Raw genomic sequence first — 20,571 nt, 5'->3', positions numbered from 1 at the left:
CTCCTGTGATTGCTGCTTTTTGAAAATCGACTGCATGCTTTTACCCCTGTCGGACTCCCTGTCCAAAGCGATCTGCTCTGTTCACCTTGACATGTGCTGGACATGGCCTCCGTCCAAAACTGACTGAGTGCATATTTCCAGTTGAGCAGAGCAGAGACACGCTTCTAGGATGCTTCTGGGATGCTTCTGGGACACTTCTGAGATGTGCCTGAGACTCTGAAGTGCTTCCTGCAGAATCACGAACAATAACTAGAGTGGGCACAAATTAGCTCAGGAAAGCCTGGTGGCAAATGGAATGCAGAGCACCTGCATGCAGTGGAATCAAGGGGTTTAACAGTCATGGACTGAACTCAGTAGTAGTGATATGCAATTGGGGTCTGTCCATACAAACATACTATAACATGAGTGATCTTAACTAAAATCAGTTTATTATTGCTCAGTAAATTATCTCCTGTCATTATTTTATTAGCATGCTCACTTTTATCTTTGAGAATACTGAAAACAGCCTGGTGAGGAGTGTGTTACCAATATGTCTTAACTTTGACTGGCCTTGTTAACATGAGAGCATTTTGTTTCATCCTATTAGTGTATTATAGGTGTAAAGGTTTAAGGGTGAAGAGCAGAGCTGTCCTTGAAATGCTGATAACATAACAAACTGAAAAACAAGAGAAAAGGTTAAAGATGCCAAGTTCCTGTCAAGAAGGCAAATGCCCTGTTAAGACGAATTTAAAGCTTAAATTAACCTTGCTACTAGGTCACAGTACGTAGGCTTGCATCAAGGTTTGTAACTGTATGTTGCCTGATACCCCTGATCTGAATCTGGTATTGTAACAGCTTAAACAAATACATCTGTTCAATTCTACATCCTCACTTTTATAAAAATCTAGTACAAAATGTAGAGCTGAAGGCAAACGTACTTTCTTGTGTATAAGTGTTAAAGCATTTCTACCAAATGCTGTTAAACAAGCTTGGATATTTAAGAAAATCTTTCACAGAAGCAGCAATAGCTGTTGACCTTGCACCTCAGACATAAGTGGAGAATACCTAATCTTCAAGTAGTCCACACAGACCCCCTGCTGTTAGGGAAATCTGTGACATTACCACAGTTTTGATTGAAGAGGACTTCCTGTAAGATCCCTCACAAATCCATTGCACCATCTCTTTATCCCCTCTTACCTCATTCTTAGACCCTACGCTCCTACTTGCTCTGCCCATGTCAGTCTCAGCTGCCGCAGCAACACTGATGCTTAAGCATTCTAGGGGAGTGCAGACACACTCCAAAACTTCTTAATGGGCAGGCTAAAAATAGCTTGTGCTGGATCTGACTGGGCTGATTCATGCTGCTGTGAGTCATTCAACTGTGCCGCGGCGTGAGGAGAGCAAGGGAATAGAAGGAACGAGCACAAGGAAAAGGAGAAATAAAAGTTTGTATGCTTCCTAAGCTATCACACCACTGAGAGAATCAAATTTATCACATCTAGAATGTGCTATTAAAGTGAGAGTGTGCACGTTTGGAGGTCCTTAAGGACATTTGACGCTGCAGTGACCCAAGAAAAATTAAAGCTAATAAAATGGAAAATGGGTCTGTTTGATTTACTATTTGGCATGTCAGTCTATTATTAGAGGACAGCAGGATGAGGGGAGGGGTCTTTTGACTGGAGGCCTATAAGATCCCAACAGATTGAAGTCAACAAATGAACAGTGCAACTGCAGAAATGTGTGGCCCCCGGCAATTTGGTAGCATCATTAGAAAGGGAAGAGCGGTTCATACTCACATCATTATCCCCTCCATTACCACGGGTAAACATCTACTATTAACCTCAGCATACAGGCCAGCAGCATGTGTGCTGTGTGTGGGGGGTTCTAGCAGGATGGGTGAAGATATTCACGCAAATTCTCCAGATTTAACAACCCCTCAGCCCATTTAAAAAATATTCTGGACAGTGTTGAGGAGCAGAGGTTGTTTTTTTTTTTTTTTACCTCAAAAGCTATGATTAATAGTTATATATGGATACAACACGCCTCCTTCCTAAACACAAACACATATCAGCCATTTTCCACCTGATAGCAGCATTTCACCACTGCATCACCCACTGTACTTTAATGAATTCAATCAATAGTCTTGGCTTTTTGCTCTCATTTTCTTCATCATTCGCTCGTGCCATCCGCTGACTTTTACTCTCCCTCTGTGTCTTTCCTCTCTGTCTGTCCCCTTGAGCAGCAGCTAAAGATGAACTGTTGGCTGCACTTAGCCCCGGCCATGCTGAGACCGAAAAGTGCAGTGTGGTGAAGTTAACAGAAAGAGAGTAGGTAGTGATTTAAACTGTGTCTTTATAAGATGGTCACCTGCTTATGTCTCTCTCTCTCTCTCTCTCTCCTACTTCCTTGCTTGCTAGCTGCCTTTGTCCATCTCCTCTTATTCTCAAAATGTGAAACAGCTTTTTCCATCATTCCATTTTTTTCTCTTTCCCCCCATCTCCATTACTGCACTTTAAAACCAACCCAGGACGAGAGAAAAATAGATAGAGATAATACATAAAGTGGGATAGCACTTTCAGAGTCATGACTCTTTGATGATGTATAGGGGACAGACAAACACACAGACAGACAGACAGACAGACAGACAGACAGACAGACAGACAGACAGACAGACAGAGGGCAAAGGCAGCCCTCTTGCTTCACAGGCTGAGACATATCGCACTAACTGTCAGTGATGCCTCATTGATTGGCTTCAGATGAAATACTTTGTGTGCTTTGGTGTGTTCCAGTGTGTGTTTTACTGTGTAACCGTATGTTATTTTGCTGTTGTATCACTGTTGATGAATCTAGGAATGAGAATGACATTAGAATAGCTTGGCAAATACAAAAAAAAAGTTATTTAATAATGTATTAATTATATTACACTGTTTTTCACTTCTGCCACAATGCATAAAAGGACTCAATTTTCAAATAATTTTAATTGTATGCAGTGCTTGAGATTTGAGTTTAATGTGTGGATAATGTATCACAGAAAGTTACCATATAGAAATCATCTAAAATAACACAGCCCTGAATTACAGTATAACAGGACAAATACAATGTCCTCAAACATTTCATTACAGACTGGTGTGTGGCCTTTTTTGATTTGACTGAATTGTCAGTTTGGTATTGTTGATCAGACCTCAGCTGACACCTCACCTCATTCAAATATTTAAGCAGAGAGGGGGATGATAAGAGAGAAATCAAACCTCAATCAAATAATTTGAAAATGTAACGTTTTTACCCGTCCATTTTCATTTCATTTTATTTGTTCCAGTCATTGCAATGCACAAAGTTTTCAATAGAAAAGGAGAAAGCAATTTCCAAACATTTACCTTCTCCTTTGGTAAAGTGGCCGAGATATGAACCATCAAATCAAATTCCAAAGTTTTCCAGGAAAAAAGTAAAAATGTTTTACGTTCAAGTGCTGTATAACCAGAGGTAATACAACAAACTGAGAAATCACAGAGAAAACCTGTGTACTTTAGGGTGCATGAATTTGAGGATTAATTATCAGCTTTTTCTATACAGTACAAACTACTGTACAATGATGATTAAAAACTGAAAGGGCTAGGTATCAGAGGGCAATAAAAAATCATTGTATCAGAGAGGAAGGACAGGGGAGGAAAAAGACACTTTTAATCCACCAGAAATGGGTATCTTGGGGTTTTCAGTTTTCCGGGATTTATGAGTGAGCGGGGCTCAATATCAGGCCCATCTACCTCCCTCCCTCTCTCTATTTTTTTCTCTCTACACCTCTGAAAGACGCGCTCTGCCATCTCCACTTTGCTGTCCTTTAGAGTATGCTCCACCATCCGTCTCCCTCACTATCTGGGCTTTTCTTACCCACCGTTTCCTATCTTTTTCTCACAATGCATTTAAATGGGGTATTTAGAGATCTTGGCCTTTTTCATCTATCCACACACACTTTGAGGTAACCTCAATCCCTCAACAACCCTTTGAAAAGAGAGAAAGCCCCAATGGCCCGAGAAAGGTCCCAGGAGATGCATGATAAACACACAAGGAAGAAAGAGATATTTATGACAAACTTGTCCCATTTCCAATATGTAACCTTCGTTGAGAGTCATGTAAAACTTTTATTCATCCAATGGCAAGATATTTTTCACATTGCATCACCTGACCACAGAAAACAAAATTATATCAGTTCAAGTGACAGTACACAGGGGTGCGCTCACAATTATCAGGGTTACCCTGAGTTTTTGAAAGAACAAAAAAAAGTTCAGTTCTAATCTGTCAGCAGCGAGGGTGGTACGGTCAGTATGTATTTTCAGTAAGTCTAACTAAATACTCATTGAAAAAATCCAGGCCTTCCAATAGCCTTTATTCAAAATGCAACCTCTGAAATCAACCAAATCAAATCATTATGTGTAACTGTAACTGTTGATTTTTCTTGGTAATAAGTGTCGTGGAATTTTGTCTATGAAAATTCCACGACAATAAGTAGCATAACAATGTGCACTGAGCGGGTTGTTATAACCAAAAGAAACCCTGAAAGCTTGATGCAGGTCCACCTCAACCCAAAGAGGACATTATCTCAATCTTAATGTAATATTATCCCATATATTGCATGCTGTGACTGTGTTGTCAAGTAGTGTTTGCTTTTGTTACTTGATTGCATTTTTGGTGTTAAACTTTCCAAAAAGAGAGGATACCAAATTAAGCTGCTTTAGTGCTGCCATAGGTGATTTTGCTGGCAGACTTGTTACCATTTCTCACTTATTAAAATTATACATAAATATAAACTCAAAATAAAATAAAACATGTTTTAACACATCCTGAGTATAGTAGAGAATGTCTTTTGTCAGACAAAAAAAAAGGTATTAAAAGGTACTTAAGTATTTTTATTGCTTTCTCTCACTACCTAAATAAAAAACAGCTTAACGTCAATTCAGGCTTATTCTCAGCTATAATATGTATATTAGTGTGTGGGTGTGATCCTGTCACACCTGATGCTGTAAGTTTTTTTTTTTTTTTAAGAACCGGCGACCTCTGCACTGAGAACTAAACCCTCTGTATGTTGGGAGCTTAGACCGCCAGGCAACCAGCGCCTTGATGCAGTAAGTTTTATGTCACACTACATTTAGGCATTTCTAATAAATGCTAATAATCTGTGAACTGAAAGAAATGCATAATATATTATATTAAAATCAAAAGTAAAACATTAAAAAAAGAAAACCAAGGGAAGGAGAATGTGAGTAATAACACTTGAGATATTAAAAAATGTACTGGTACTTTACTGCAGCTAATGAAGCTTGTGCTGTCCTTGTTTACCTACACTGGCTGAAGTGGTTTGCCTTTTCAGTGCACCTGTGTTTAATTAAGCATTGATGAGGTGTCCCTAAAAGCTTAACAACCTTTCTTGGGAAAATCAAGAGTAAAGATGTGTTGTTTGTTTAATAAATAAATAAGCTAATGTACTGACACCATAGGATCACCAAGAGGTATGTGACTTTGTTTTCAGCACCCTGGACAGAGAAAACGTCAGAAGGTTTACTTGATGTTAAAAGATTGATTAATTGTGTTAGTCCCACTAAAGCCTGACTTCTAAACCACATGGAAACATGTTAGTCCAACTGAAATTGCACTGAGACAAATTTCTCCAAGTCGGACTAACATACCTATATAATGCTGTAGGGGATTGATTCTGTCTTGCATGAATACACCTCAGTCAGCCCTGAACTCGCCTAGGCGCTCTGCACATGCTCCACAGTTTGCATGCCGGGCTTTGACCTGGAGGTGGAACAGCATTAATGCGTGGGAGAGGAGTATCTGGCATAGTTGGCCTGCAGATATCACTGTACACTCGAGAGATGGCATGCATCTCATTTGTATCAAAATTGAAGCATAGAGTGGGTACAAATGGTCCAGAGCTGTAAAGTTATCCATGTTTGTTTCACTTCTCAACAAAATATGCAGTTTGCCACTTGCTAACTTGTTTGTCGATTGTTTTGTCATGTGATGTAACAGGTCAACCGGAAGAAGGTCCAACAGTAAATAGCTGAAAGGGGGCATATCGCAATCCACTGCAGTGGAGGCGGACATACTTTTGTCAATAAATTGATTGTTGCCCAGTGCTTGTATACTGGGACAGGACAGTAGTGCAATCAAATTGCCTGTTGAGCCGTAACTGTAGTTCGACTTAACTGTGCATTTGAACGTACTGACAGTGACGTCTGTCATGTAAGACAGAAAACGGTCCATGTGTTGCCATGAGCATGTGCAATAAATGCATGTGTCGGTGTAGTTGTTTGTATGCTGATGTCTTACCTAGTCGTGGGTCAAACTGCCTCATCTGCACTTCCTCCACATAGTCTGCCGGGAACCATCCAGTCCTCCCTTTGACCGTGCCTTCCCAGAAACCTCCTTCTCCTATACTCAGCACTGACAGAGGAGAGAAACAATAGATAGTGTCTGAATCAGTGAAATATTGTCATGAAGAAGCCCATCTGTCATCACGTGGAGCCTTTAAAGCCTTTAAAAAGAGACGAAAAGAACAAAGGGACGTTTAGTAGAATTAGATCATGATGGAGTTTGCATAGAGGAAGATGAAAATAGAAGCACAAGAGAGGAAGGGACAGGATTGATATATTGTATGTATAAACTCACAAAGCACACTGATACAAGACAGGAGAAACTCTAATGTCAGAATTCTGGTCTGTAACATAGCATACCAAGGTGAATAGGCAACATTTATGTTCTCTTTCCAGCAATTAATGATGTTTGAATAAGAAAAACACAGAAAAAGACAAAATGAGGAACTGAAAAGTAAAGAGAAAGAGTGAAGAAAAAAGAGAGAGGGAGTTTACAAGGGGACAAAAAGCAAAAAGGTGGTAAGGACAAAGACAGAAATTTCCTCTATGTTCCGCTGTGGTAATTAGAGATGAATGTATAGTTGATATCGATCTTCACTGCAGGACTGAGCCAGCACACTCATTTCTACAACACTCATCCATTACCACAGCAAGCTAACAGACACACACAATCCCACAATCACACACTCCTCAGAGATCACCAGCTGGAACTGAAGCTTTGCCTGAGCAAGCCCTTCCTCTAAACTGGTTGCTAGGAAACGACAGTATGATGTTGCAGCCAGCAGACACTTCACTAAATGATGTAGTCTACTTCCTCTAAACTATATTCCTCTCTGGCATGAAGACATGTCACAGTGATGTAACCCAGGGCACCATGAGAGGCATCAAACTGACTGCATCTTAGGTGACGGGAAGAGTTCAAATATCAGTGATTCATAGCATTCCTGGATCTGGTGACAAATACATTCTTTCTCTGGAGGACTGTGTCCACATCTAGAATAAAGTCCTCCCACATCTTGTTCAGAGAAATACATGTGAAAAAAAAAGCTGGACCACATGAGTGTGCATCATTTTCAAAAAAATGCACAAAAGATTCCTTTTCTAGTCGCATATTGCACATTTAAAATTAGATTATTCTGTCAGAAGATATTTAAAACATCAACAGGTAAAGATCATCGAAGAGATGTTTATCCCACTTTGTCCACAGGGGTGGCTGAGATCAACACAACTCAAAATTGCCCCAGAGGAGCTTTCTCTGTTATTAAAATAAACTTAAGGTAACCAGCTCAGGTAGAATTTCTCGAGTTAGCTGTTTCCTCTCCTGAAAAAGACAAAAGTCATGAACTAGTTTGTTTTGCTTTTACTTGAAAATAAATAAAAACAGTCTTTTAAGTGCTATCTAGTGAAATAAAACTAGACCTTCAAGTTGTCATCCTGCTGCTGAAACAAAAGAATATACTTCCATTGATAAAACACAAGTAAGCCTCGTTGTATGATCTTTTTTTTTTATTTTCAGACCATAAAACTTCTCCATATCTGACCTCTGCCAGGATAAACATACACAAGCTAAGAGGGCAGTGGTGTGCAAAAAGGGAGAACGGCTGTTTATCGACCTTCTGCTGTAAAAATCTTAACTCTCAGCACACAGAGGATACATGGACTGATCCCCTCTCTGATCTCAGCTTAACACAACTTTACCCCGCCTGTCTCCTGAGAGCACAATCCCTCTCCCTCTCTTTTTTTCTGTGTATAAAGCTTTAACTCCCCCTCTTCCTCCCTACTGTACTGCTCTGCCCCTCTGTGTCCTCTTTCCTGATGACTTCTCGGTCATGGTACTCTTCTCTGTCTCTGTCGATGAGTCTGTCTATACTGTGATAGTGAAACAGGAAACAGGTCCTGGTGTATTCTCTCCCATTGACACAAGTAAAAGGAAGGGTGAGACCCAGATTGATCTTTTAGGGTGCCCTCACTCATCTCTATCAATGTATCCTCCCTCTAGTAATCAATGCTGGTCCCTTACACTTACACCTGGCAGTATAGACAAAATCTGCGTCTGATGTGAATGTGAATCTACTTTTTACACATCCAAAGTATTTATACAAATCTTTATCTTGGGGCGGCTGTGGCTTAGCGGGTAGAGTCGGCTGTCTATCAATCGGAAGGTTGGTGGTTTGATCCCAGCTCCGGCAGTCACATGCCGAAGTGTCCTTGAGCAAGACACTGAACCCCAAATTGCTTCCTCTGTTGCTCAGAGGTGTGTGTATGTGAACGAATGAGATCAACTAATACTGATTGTCCCTCACTACATAGCAGCCTCTACCATCAGTGAGTGAATGGGTATGAATGGGTGAACGTGACAAGTAGTGTAAAAGCGCTTTGAGTGGTCAGAAAGACTAGAAAAGTGCTATATAAGTACAAGTCCATTTACCATTTACTTTATACTGTAGTACTTTCTTCAAAAAACACTCATGCTTTATGCGTATAAACATCCTTATTAAACAATCTTCAAACACACACTAGCCACTTTTATTACTGTAATCAAGACCATTAATTGATTGTCTGTGCAATTAATAAAAGATCAGTAAAACATGCGCACTCACAGACACACAAAATCAGCAAAGAGGTGTTTTAATAAGAAACATGTTCAAGGCTGCATAAATATTCAGAAAAAAGTAATCACTGAAAAAAGATCTGACTTTCCACTTTCTCTCTTAAATGGCTCTTAATCAAAAAAGCAAGAGTTTTTATTACTTTGGCTGAATTACAGTGTAAAATGCAGTATCTATTGGCTGCAGGTTTTACACTTTTATTTGGTCTTAAAAGACACAATATGCACGTCTAGAAAATACCCACACAGCAAGAAGTTGTGTCTATATTTACCTTCAAATGTACTTACAGTTCTCCCTGCTATGTCAGCCTCTACCGTACTCTGCCACGCTGTTTTGGTGACTGCCAATACTGCGTTGGCATGACAACTGTCCCTGTGATGTGGTCTCACAGGAGCCAAGTGGCAGGAAGGAACTCAAACAGTGCATGTCTGTGCAGGAGGATGTGCAGTTTGTGTGCCATGTTGACGTTTTCCCACAACCAGACTGCTTCAGGACCACAGCCATGTGGACAGCAAGATAGTAGTGACAAAAGGCCTGCATACAGCTGAGGTTTTGATGGCGTTAGGGGATTTTTTTTTTGTCTTAAAAGATCACACTGTACCAAACATAACAACAGCTGCATGATGAATTAATTGAAAAAGACTAATTAGTATTCTTTGGATATTTTCAATTCCTTGCAGATCAAGGTTGTTTAGGTCAACACGTCAGATTATACAATAATCTTTGCAAGTTTGATAAAACATTGCAATACAGTCATTATGATTTGAAGATGAAACCGCATCCAAGACAGCAGCACAGGCTCTAAAAAACACTTAAAACTCCAAACATGCATACCTGATCATGAAAATAGGATTTGCTTTTGCAAAAAGTATTACTTACTGAGTTGTGGTTGTTTTCATTTCTATAACTCCAACTAAAACACTGTTACAGTAAGGTTTTCTGTCTGTTCAAGAAAAGCACCGATTATGTCTTACTGCCAAATCACACATCCACAGCAGTGAAGGCCTGACAGGTTCTTGCTGTTTTGTATTGGTTATGTGTGTTCTTTAGCCCAAACAAAGAACTGAAAAGTAGGATTTGATGCATAAGGACAGGCAGGGGAAATAGAAAATGGCCTGCAGGTACCCAGTGTTGGTGCTGAATCGTAATTTTCTTTTGAACTTATTTAAGAGTTTTGTGAAATAGAGGAACAGTTTAAGACTGGCGTCCTGGATCAAAATGAATAATACAGTTATTTTTTAATGGATTCTCTGGGACAAATTACTCTTGTAAATATTAACTAACAAACCTGTGAGTGACAGCAGAGCTCAGGTGGATAAAGAAATGATACTAAAGCACCACAAGAGGGACTTAATGTTTCACAGGAGAACTGTATTAAATCAACTTATTCGATTTTGTTTCTTCTCTGTTTTGCTCTTTTTGGAGGTCTAATGGGGCTTTCACAAACAACAGTTCACTACAAAAGGCAATCAACACCTCAGCTGGACACCAGCTTTTCCCTCTCCTGCACAACAGAGGTCAGCTACATCTCGCCTCTGTCACTGGAAGCAGTGACCTGCCACACTGGTTTATCATCACCTCCAAATGAACACAGGTGAGAGCAAGGACACAACATATCGTTGATATGGATTCCTACACATTTACAGACATGATCACAAATTTGCCACTACATTCATGGTAATACAGTCCTGCTCACCATTATTGGCACCCCTTCAATTTTTGCATAACCTCTACAATATCTTCAGAAATAAATGAAAATGTACGAAAGTTATATCACCGAGATCTTTTAATTGGAGTTCCAAAGTACTTTAACAAAGAAAATAGTTTTTTCAACTTAAATATTGTAATTTTAAAGAAGAAACAGAAAAAACAGCATGTGCATTAATAATGGCACCCCTCTTTAATATATGGTTGCAGACCCTTTGGCAGTGATGACAGCCTCCCAACGTTTCTTGTAGCCATCTATAAGCTTCTTGCACTTCTCAGCTGGTATTTTCTCCCACTCTTTCTTTGCAAATTGTTCAAGCTCTTGAACATTTGCAGGTTTCTTATCCCCAATGGCAGATTTCAGCTCAAACCAAAGATTTTCAATCGAATTGAGATCAGGACTCATTGCTGGCCATTTTAAAACAGTCCATTTTTTCCTTTTCAACCATTCCCGTGTGCTTTTGGATGTGTGCTTTGGGTCTTTGTCTTGCTGGAGGACCCATGATCTTCGACTCAACCCAAGTTTTCTTACACTGGGTAGGACATTTCGCTCTAAAATGTCTTGATAATTCTCTGATTTCATGATTCCTGTGATACGGTCAAGTCCTCCAGTACCAAATGCAGCAAAGCAGCCCCACAGCATTATGGATCCTCCACCATGCTTAACTGTTGGTAGGGTGTTCTTTTCCTTTCAGGCTTCATTGCGCCGTCTGTAAACAAACTGTTGGTGTGCATTGCCAAAAAGCTCTATTTTTGTTTCATCTGTCCACAGAACATTTTCCCAGAAGGATTGGGGTTTGTCCAGGTACTCTTTGGCAAAGATTAGTCGTTGCTTTTTATGTCTTTTCCTCAGCAATGGTGTTTTCCTTGGCCTTCGCCCATGAAGCCCTGTTTGGTTTAGTGTGCGGCGTATGGTACTTGTTGAAACCATGACCCCATACTGTTCCAGGTTGGCCTTCAGGTCTTTGGATGTTTGACGTCGTTTTTTTTCTACCATTCGCACCAACCTTTGAAGACTTCTCACATCAATTTTTCTCTTCCACCCACGTCCAGGGAGGTTCTTGACAGTTCCATGCTTGGCAAACTTCTTAATAACATTACCCACGGTTGAAACAGGGATACCAAGGTCTTTGAATATGGCCTTATACCCTTTGGAGGTCTTGTGTTTGCTAATTATCGCACTTCTGATGTCCTCAGAGAGCTCCTTTGTCTTCACCATTGTGATAAAGGAACAGGGGACAACAGATGGCTTTTTTAAAACATGGAAGTCATCATTCATTGTCTAATTCATGTCACATGGGCACAGGCAATTTATCCCAGGTGATTCTCATTTTTGATTTACCACAGGTGAGTCACAATGTGTTTCCATATTGAATTACAGCAAAGGGTGCCAATAACAGTGACACAGCAAGCTTTAAGTTTTTCTTTTTTTTCCTCCCAATGTTTATTGTTTTAAACTGTTGTTTATCATTTGCTTTTATCAAACACTATAGAAAAAAATGTTTCACTTGATTCATTTTTTTCAGAAGATATTCCACATTATGTACTTAAACTTCATGGGTGCCAATAATGGTGAGCAGGACTGTATATTGATTTGCTGCTTAAATATAACTACTAGGAAAAGGAAGAAGTTTTGTCCCCTCTTGAAGGGTTCATATTTTATTCTGTCGGAGGATGACTATGTCAAGCAGGAACAGGGGTTTCGGATCATGCTGAAACAAATCTGCGGTAAACAAAGTCCTTAAAGCTCCACATTTTGAAGACCAGAACTATCTTCAAAAATTTGCACCACCTTTGTGCTTTTTAAAGTGTTAAACAAACCCTTTTGACCAACAATGCTAGCATGACAGTCACTTCAACGTCATGACCACTAATCTTCTAACTTATCCATAGAATAAGTGATAATGTGTAATTGTTCTGACAACCTCTGTAGTTTCAATCGGCTTCAGCAACTAATATTTGAAGACATACAGAACCTTTGATGATTGATGTCTATACTGACATTTTCAAAGGAACCACAGAAATAAAAATGCTACCTTACTACTGTATTTTAGGGCTAAGTCCTGCAGCACTCAACCTTGTGCATCATGCACCAAACTGCAGAGCGATGCGTACAGACCATCACAGAGATGGTTGATAGGATTGAGGTCCAGGAACTTTGTAGCAGTGAAATGCCTCTGTCGACAACATTGATCTTGTGATGTGGCACAGCATCGTGTGGCAGTATGAATAAACTGCAGCCATGTGGGACTGCCTAACATTCTCATCACCAGCCTGATATAAACTTCTGCGTCGAATCGACGGCAAAGCCTATAGGCTGATTTATCCTTCTGCGTCTCCCCTATGCAGCAGGGGCTGACGCGGACATGAGCACCACATACTTGTGCGTCGATGTGTCGATGACTCGTAGCAATTCTCTGCCGAAACGCTTGAGGGCAGTGCGGTCTCTCTGATAGCCGGTCGTCTGCTTCCGGCCACGCTACGATCTCTGTTTACTTTTCCACATCGATTCAGAGCGTGTTATGTTAATCTACAGCTGATACATGTTGCTGTTTATCATACAGACATGATTACATGAAGAATAGAGAGGAGGACAGGAATTACATGCCGATGTGCAGCCGATGAGCGGGGATCCCGGGAGTGCTGTAAATGCAAGAAATACAATGCCGCTTAGCAGACCAATCACAGGGCTTGCGGTCCGCGTCGATTCTATGGGTAGTTACAGTTAGTTTTGGAGGAGGTGCACACCAGCTACGTGCGTAGGCCTCTGCGTAGGTACAGGAGTTACGCAGACCCCCGGCGTAGGCTACGCCGTCGATTTTGACGCAGAAGTGTAAATCAGCCTTAAGCCAGAGGTACGCGTAGCTCCACACGTTAACTGGCGTGCACCTCCTCTAAAATTTAACCACTAGGTGACTACGCATAGAATCAACGTTGACCTTGCGGTCCGCCCTTGGATTGGTCCACTCGGCGGCATCGTATTTCCTGCATTTACAGCACTCCCGGGATCCCCGCTCATCGGCTGCACATCGGCGTGTATTTCATGTCCTCCTCTCTATTCTTCATGTAATCATGTCTGTATGATAAACAGCAACATGTATCAGCTGTAGATTAACATAACACGCTCTGAATCGATGTGGAAAAGTAAACAGAGACCGTAGCGGGCCCGGAAGCAGGCAACCGGCTATCAGAGCGACCACACTGCCCTCAAGCATTTTGGCTGAGAATTGCTGCGAGTCATGGACACGTCGACGCAGAAGTATGTGGTGCTTGAGAAGTATAAATCAGCCTTAAGGTATGTCCATTGAGCTTTAGGGATTCCTCACACCATCACACTGAAACAACCGGTCTGTGATGTTAATACAAAACAAAATGGCTCCCACAATTCATGCTGCTTGTTCCAAAGTCTGATTCTATGTCATGAAAGAAGTCCTCAAAAAAGTCTCTTTTATGTCTGCACAAATGCTCCCTCATTTATATCTTTTTACAAACTACAGAGCAAAGAACATCTTAACATGGTAGCTAAGCAGGTGTACAGTACAGTGAGACCATGCATGTCTTTTAACTCAGTACAACACAGTGTGACACTGGATGATGACTCCTAGATGATAGTTTAACAGGGGTGGCTGTGGCTCAGTGAGTAGAGTCGGTCATCTATCAATCGGAAGGTTGGCGGTTCGATCCCAGCTCTGGCAGTCAGATGCTGAAGCGTCCTTGAGCAAGACACTGAAACCCGAATTGCTCCCTCTGTTGATCAGAGGTGTGTGAATGTGAACGAATAACATTAGCTAACACTGATGGTCCCTCACTACATAGCAGCCTCTACCATCAGTGAGTGAATGAGTGAACGTGACAAGTAGTGTAAAAGCTTTGAGTGGTCAGAAAGACTAGAAAAGCGCTATTTAAGTACAAGTCCATTTACCATTACCATACAGTACTCATATAAACTCACAGTAAGTATATACTGTATAAAAAACCTCACTATGTCATCAAGGGAAAATTGTGAATGTGAAAAAAATACAAATAAAGCATCAAATGTGACCAAAAAAGCAAGCAGCTCAATAAAGGAGCCCCAGAGAATGAAACAAAAGGAAAGAATGTGACTGAAAGAGGCTCACATTCAGCAATGACAAGGAGAGATGAGAGCCAGCCACAGACAGACACAAGCTGACAAAGAGTAAGAGCTATGTTTCGACAGGCGCCCAGTTATTCATGACATTCCAAAGAGTCTGCTGTGTCTGGTGAAAAGTCTGGTACAACGTTATTCGCTGTGTGTGTGTGTGTGTGTGTGTGTGTGTTATTTCTCAGTTTTGCCCTTGGACAAGTCAGTCCTAGCTCCAGGTTTAAAAATAGCATCAGTGAGGATGCAGATCTATTTATACCCTTCACACACTGCAAGCAAGCTTCAATGCATTCCCGGCCGACTTTGAGTGTGGCTGTGTGTGAGTGTGTGTGTGTGTGTGTGTGTGTGTATATGTCTGTTTGTGGGTGTATGTGACACGGCCGATCGAGCTAATATTAATTCTTGTTTTGCTTCGCTCTATTGCTTTGTGCTGAGTCATTCATTTTTTTCCCTCCCTCTTTCATTGTCGTCCTTTCTCCAAATACAAAGCAACCACACACATACACACTCACGCACAGGTAGGCATGCACTTACACACAATTCAGGGCATCTGCCAACTGCTAAGGAAAAGAGCAGACATACACACAAACATATCTTTCACAGGTAACAGCCGGTGCGTCAAACTCTTGTTTTTGCCTGCAGGAATGGACAATAAAAGATGCAGCTGTGTTGAGGAGGCTGATGGCTCTCTGCCACTGATGCACTCACACTGATTCAGACAGGGATGCCTGAAGACTTGCCAAAGCCAAAATACAGCTTTAAAAAAAAAAAAAATTCTAAGAAACAAAAAGGAACTCTGCATCACTGATGACACTATTCACAAAGCAAGCAAATATTTCAATCAAGACAATGACATACAAAGCAAGTATTCAGCAGTTTCTGTGAGCATGTCATTGGATGAATGGGAGTTGCTACTTCTTTGTACCAATCAGGACAGCTTTTATCTGAAGTTGCTGCCTACATTCTCAGAAATGATGTAACATTGTGTGTTTCATATTCAAGCCTCCATGTATTGTAAACGTTGGTGTAAAAGATGCACTTTAAATATCTTTTTTTCTCATTTAAAAAGTGTTGAGTCCCATACACCAGTGGAACCAATATACCACTATAAAAGAGAGAGGGGGGGGGGGGGGGGGGGGGGGTGTTATGTTACAGTCCTTTACTCAGAAAATGGTGTCCCAAGAAGCAAGCAACAAATTAGACGAGAACAGCTTTTCTCCCTCATTGGGTCACAATCATGCAATTCAAAGAAAATGGTGGTTTACTATTGAGTGAATAAATGTCATGGAGTGCTGGTTTTGATCTGATAATTTAATTTAAGATGACACGTGACTCGCAGAGATGTCTAGGCAGATTGGTTGTGAATAGTGAGTTTGAAGCTCAAAACTGTCAAAGTTACTGTATGAGCTAAAGTCAACTACCATGACAGATAGATTACCAACTCCACATGGCAAAAACTGATGGTACAAGAGAGGGCTTCACAAAACCTGCATGTTGTTGAGTTTGCTGAATGCAAATTAAATTGTGATAGAGAAAAACACTTAAAACCTTTTCCCCCCTGCGAGACACCCCAAAACAGACTATTTTATTTATCTGTGTGGCTTATATTCTACAGTAGTACCTGTGGTCTCCATCAGAAATAAATCATTGCTGTTATATGTCAGTTATATATAAGTGATGGACCATGTTTTTCTAAGTTATAATCCACTGTTCTATAATGCTGACTACATTTTATGCAGAGAGGAGATAATAGCAGTTAATTAGCTAACTGAAAACTGCACCTGGCACCATCCACTTAAGCATAGATATAAATAGTCTTACCAGGAGCTGTCTGATACACTAAAAGCCAATGTTATTTATTCACACATTTGTTGCTGCTCCCCGCTGTTAACTTCTTGCCCAGAGCACTGATTCTCATTTTTCTCTTTAGAGTCAAGAGTGACAAATCGGCCTACCAGTGTTGACGAGGTTAAGTTTGAGAGACGCTGACTTAACTTCCAATCGTTTCATGTTCAAGTTTAATGGCTAGAAAGTAATCTTACAAGGATTTCTGAATTTCTTTAGGATTTCTCATCTTTCTCTTTTAAAGCTGTGTTATGATATTACTGAAAAACACAGCCCTGTTGAGTTTGTTCATATGGTGTACAGTAAGAGTAATTTCATGTTAAAGAGGGACTTGCTGAGTAAGGCTGTTCTGAACACAGAGTTAAGATATATTTCAGCCTACATAGCTGTGTGTGTGTGTGTGTGTGTGTGTGTGTGTGTGTGTGTGTGTGTGTGTGTGTGTGTGTGTGTGTGTGTGTGTGTGTGTGTGTGTGTGTGTGTGTGTGTGTGTGTGTGTGTGTGTGTGCTTGTGTGTGTGCTTGTGTGTATGAGTGCCACAAAGTGTGTGACAGTGAGCGTGAAAAGCATTCCAATAACCAGAGTGGAGCTGTTATTAGATTTGGATCCCTGCACTGTTTATTAAACCTCAGTTCAATTCAGTTTAATAGAGAGAGAGCAGAGTTGCATCTTTATGAAATGAGGGGGACACGACCAGAGACGTGCAAACACATGCCGACACACACGCACACAGGTAGATAGACATGGAGTAGGAGGAGTGGAGGTGGCTTGCAATTAAATAGGTGATGTGGAAAAGGGTGAGTGGACCCCAGAGAAGATGAAAGAGTGCCAATGAATAAGAGTGAAGAGGGACAGTCACACTGCCCTGAGTCAAATGTGCTGTGGTTTGCAGCGTGTTCACCCTCACAGGACTTCTTTAGCTTACAAGAGGGTGAGGGAGTGGTGCAGTCCCCTGCTCATCAGTATTCAACGGAGACAGAGTGTGTCGGAGTGGGGGGGGGGGGGGGGGGTGACATAAAGACTTGACAAGATTTTAAAAAATCTGAGAGAAAATATCTGGAAACAATGAGAAATTGTGTTTTGTGAATGACAGCAGTGTGAGAAGGAAGGGTGGTTTAAAGGAAGAAGGCGACAGAATTTAAAAAAAAGAAAAAGTGAGGAGGGCGGAAGTGTTGTAAATTATAGTGGGATGAAGAGGAGGGAGGTGGGAGGAGGGAGGAAAACTCCACGGCTGACTCGGAGGGATCCCTCTTTTCTTTTCATCTCATCTCCTCCTTCCTCTCAGGCTACAGGGAAGCTATGACATTACTCCTCTGTCTTTCTCTCTCTCTTTTTATTCCGTTCCTCATTCTTTCTCTCTGTTCTTAACAACCCTCAGGTTAAGACAAATATAGAACAAGCTACCTAATAGTTACCCTCTGTTCTTTTTTTTTCTTTTTTAAAGGCTCTCTCTGATGTAACAGAAATAGGTACAAACAGGGACCAGCAAAGGACAGTACAATAGTGGAGTTACAGAGTATACCAGTGATTGAGAAGCTGTAGTACAACCTTAGACTGTATAAATATGGACGTAGTATCCGTGACGTCACCCATCTGTTCCTGAGCGCTGTTTTGAAGCCAATCGGCTACGGCAGCCATATTGTTAATGTGGAACTCAACCAGTCAAAGTGTGACGTAAAGAGGCGGAGTTTGAGCCTCCTAGCCAACAGCTATGTGTCCCCGCCTGTCAGTCAAGTCAGTCATGTCCTTATTTGGGTAAAAACTCGTAATCTTAATATCCTCTGAACTGTCGCGTTAGAAAAAAATTTCACCCCCCGCACAGTGTGTGCCGATAGGGAAATTGGCGACGTAGAGCCAAGACGTTTTTCAACCAGGCTGTAAAAATGTTTATTAATGCTGCAAAGATCGTCTTTTTTGAGTTGGTGTCTATGTGGTTTCCAGAGTTTCTGCAGCCAGCCTCAAGCAGATTCTCGATGAACTGCAGTTTATAACACTTCCGCGTGGGCTTCATATTTTGAGACCGGAGGTTGCCACTTGAGTACAACCATTGATTGCCTGTTGAGCGTTAATAGATCAGTGATAGATTGTTTGTTGCTGAGTCGTTCATCACACAGCTGATCGTTTGATTGACCAGTCAGAGAGTATAAATAATGGTGTTTATGCCGTGATAGATGAACATGCTCTAATGAGCTGACCAGAGTAGAGCACTAATGCTCCAGCCTCTGCTACACATTATCACATGACAAAAAATGCCAGTTGCTGACTGAAATTGCTTTTGGCTGCATGGGCGAGTACGGTTGGTGAGTGGTCATAATGCTGAAGTCAAGGACATTAATAACCAGGATCACCTCAAAGGAGGCTGAGTCCATTCTTGTTTGATTGTTTTTTATTTCACGGAGCTTGTGGGAGCGCAATATGAAAAAGGCCAGACACAAGCTTTTTTAAAAATGTTGTTATAAGCTACTTTATTTGATAGACATGACCTTCTTAACGCCCGTCTTCAACCTGTGACGGCAATGTAGATTGTCACTGTGCAGGAGAGAAAACGCCTGTTGCTTAGAACCATCTGGAGTCACTCTGTCAGTTCAGCCCTGTCCTCCCCGTGCCAAACGCCAACAGTGTGCGTCACTCTGCATGAAAGTGTTTCTGAAAATCGAATCTGTTAAATGTGTGTCTGTATCAGTCAAAGGCTCCTGTTTATGCTGCAGGTTTCCGTTTCATGTTTATTCATACTCTGATTATCCTTGCGTCTGCTGTGTTTCTAATTAGCTTTCAGAATGGGGCAACATCTCATGTATGTGAGAGAAGCATGGTTTTTAATATCCATCAGCAAGTATGTGTAGGGTGATCCTGTGAGCTAGAGAGCACAATATGGTCATGTTTGGAAAACAAAACTAAGAAAAAAATAACACAAAAGGATGAGAGTGTAATAAGAGGACAGGTGGTGTGTTCAGCAGGGAGCAGGTAGGTGCATGGGCGGGACTTTGCACCCTGCTGCTACTCTGATTGGACAGCTAGAGGGTTAGCTGTGACATCAATGTCCTTGCCTTAGGCTTGTGACCCTGTCCAGTACCAATAACAAACAGTACACACAGCATGGAGCATTATGAATAGTCAACATGTGAAATTTGTTAATAACTGACGATCCACAGATCCAAAATAACATCCAAGCAACATGGGACCCACAGAATATACCCCTCTATCCCAACCTGCCCCACACGATGCAATCAGACATCTTTGTAAGATCCCAGAGTTACCCAGTGGAATAAAGGACAATATAGAAAGTAATGTGTTTGAAGCATGCTTCTTTTATAGAACACATTTATATTCACTCACTCGTACCTCACTCGTAGCTACAGTTTTCACAAGTGTGGTACATACTTAGGAAAAGCTAGTCTTTTGCTGGGGTGTAGCTAGCAGGAAGGAAGCACTTGCAGGGAAGATAATGAATGTAATTTGGAACCAGCTTGAAATGTGAAGATGTGTAATAAAGGTGGCATTGTGGTTTTCTCAACGGGAGACACTGTATACACTTCTGACCCAAGGGGGGAAATTATAATTTGCCAGCATAGAACTTTCTCAGGGTTTTTTCCTTTTCCTTTTACTTGTATTTTAGTGGGACAATCTTTGTAGTCACCTGGATAATCCAAAAATATGGTATTACAGTACATTTAAGTACTTTCCTTATAAAACGTTGTTATCATCAATCTATAGTACTATTGTTTTGCATGAAATCCTGTATTTGTCTTTGCATTTATTAATCTGTCATTTGAAAGACACATCAACTGCACAAGCCTTGTTTATATCTTTCAGTCGTAGGAAAACTAATGCATATTGTGTGTGAAAGCATATGAATGCTAGAAAGACTGAAAAAGACAGGCAGAGAAAGACACGGACAAAGAGACATTTCTCCCATGTGTTCCTTAGATATTAGGACAGC

General features: G+C 41.0%; 1 protein-coding gene across 1 annotated transcript in view; it reads right to left on the bottom strand.

Moving 5' to 3' along the window:
- shank3a (SH3 and multiple ankyrin repeat domains 3a) overlaps window positions 1-20,571 on the bottom strand; it is a 259,295-nt gene that overhangs the window by 33,822 nt on the left and 204,902 nt on the right. Inside the window, exon 15 of the mRNA XM_034685684.1 lies at window positions 6,307-6,420. Coding sequence (XP_034541575.1) covers window positions 6,307-6,420 — 114 coding nt within the window. The remainder of the gene's footprint in view (window positions 1-6,306; window positions 6,421-20,571) is intronic.

The sequence above is a fragment of the Notolabrus celidotus genome, chromosome 6, assembly GCF_009762535.1.
Source record: "Notolabrus celidotus isolate fNotCel1 chromosome 6, fNotCel1.pri, whole genome shotgun sequence".
NCBI lineage: Eukaryota > Metazoa > Chordata > Actinopteri > Labriformes > Labridae > Notolabrus > Notolabrus celidotus.
Note: the sequence above shows the minus strand (reverse complement) of the source record. Positions and strands in the feature narration are given on the sequence as shown.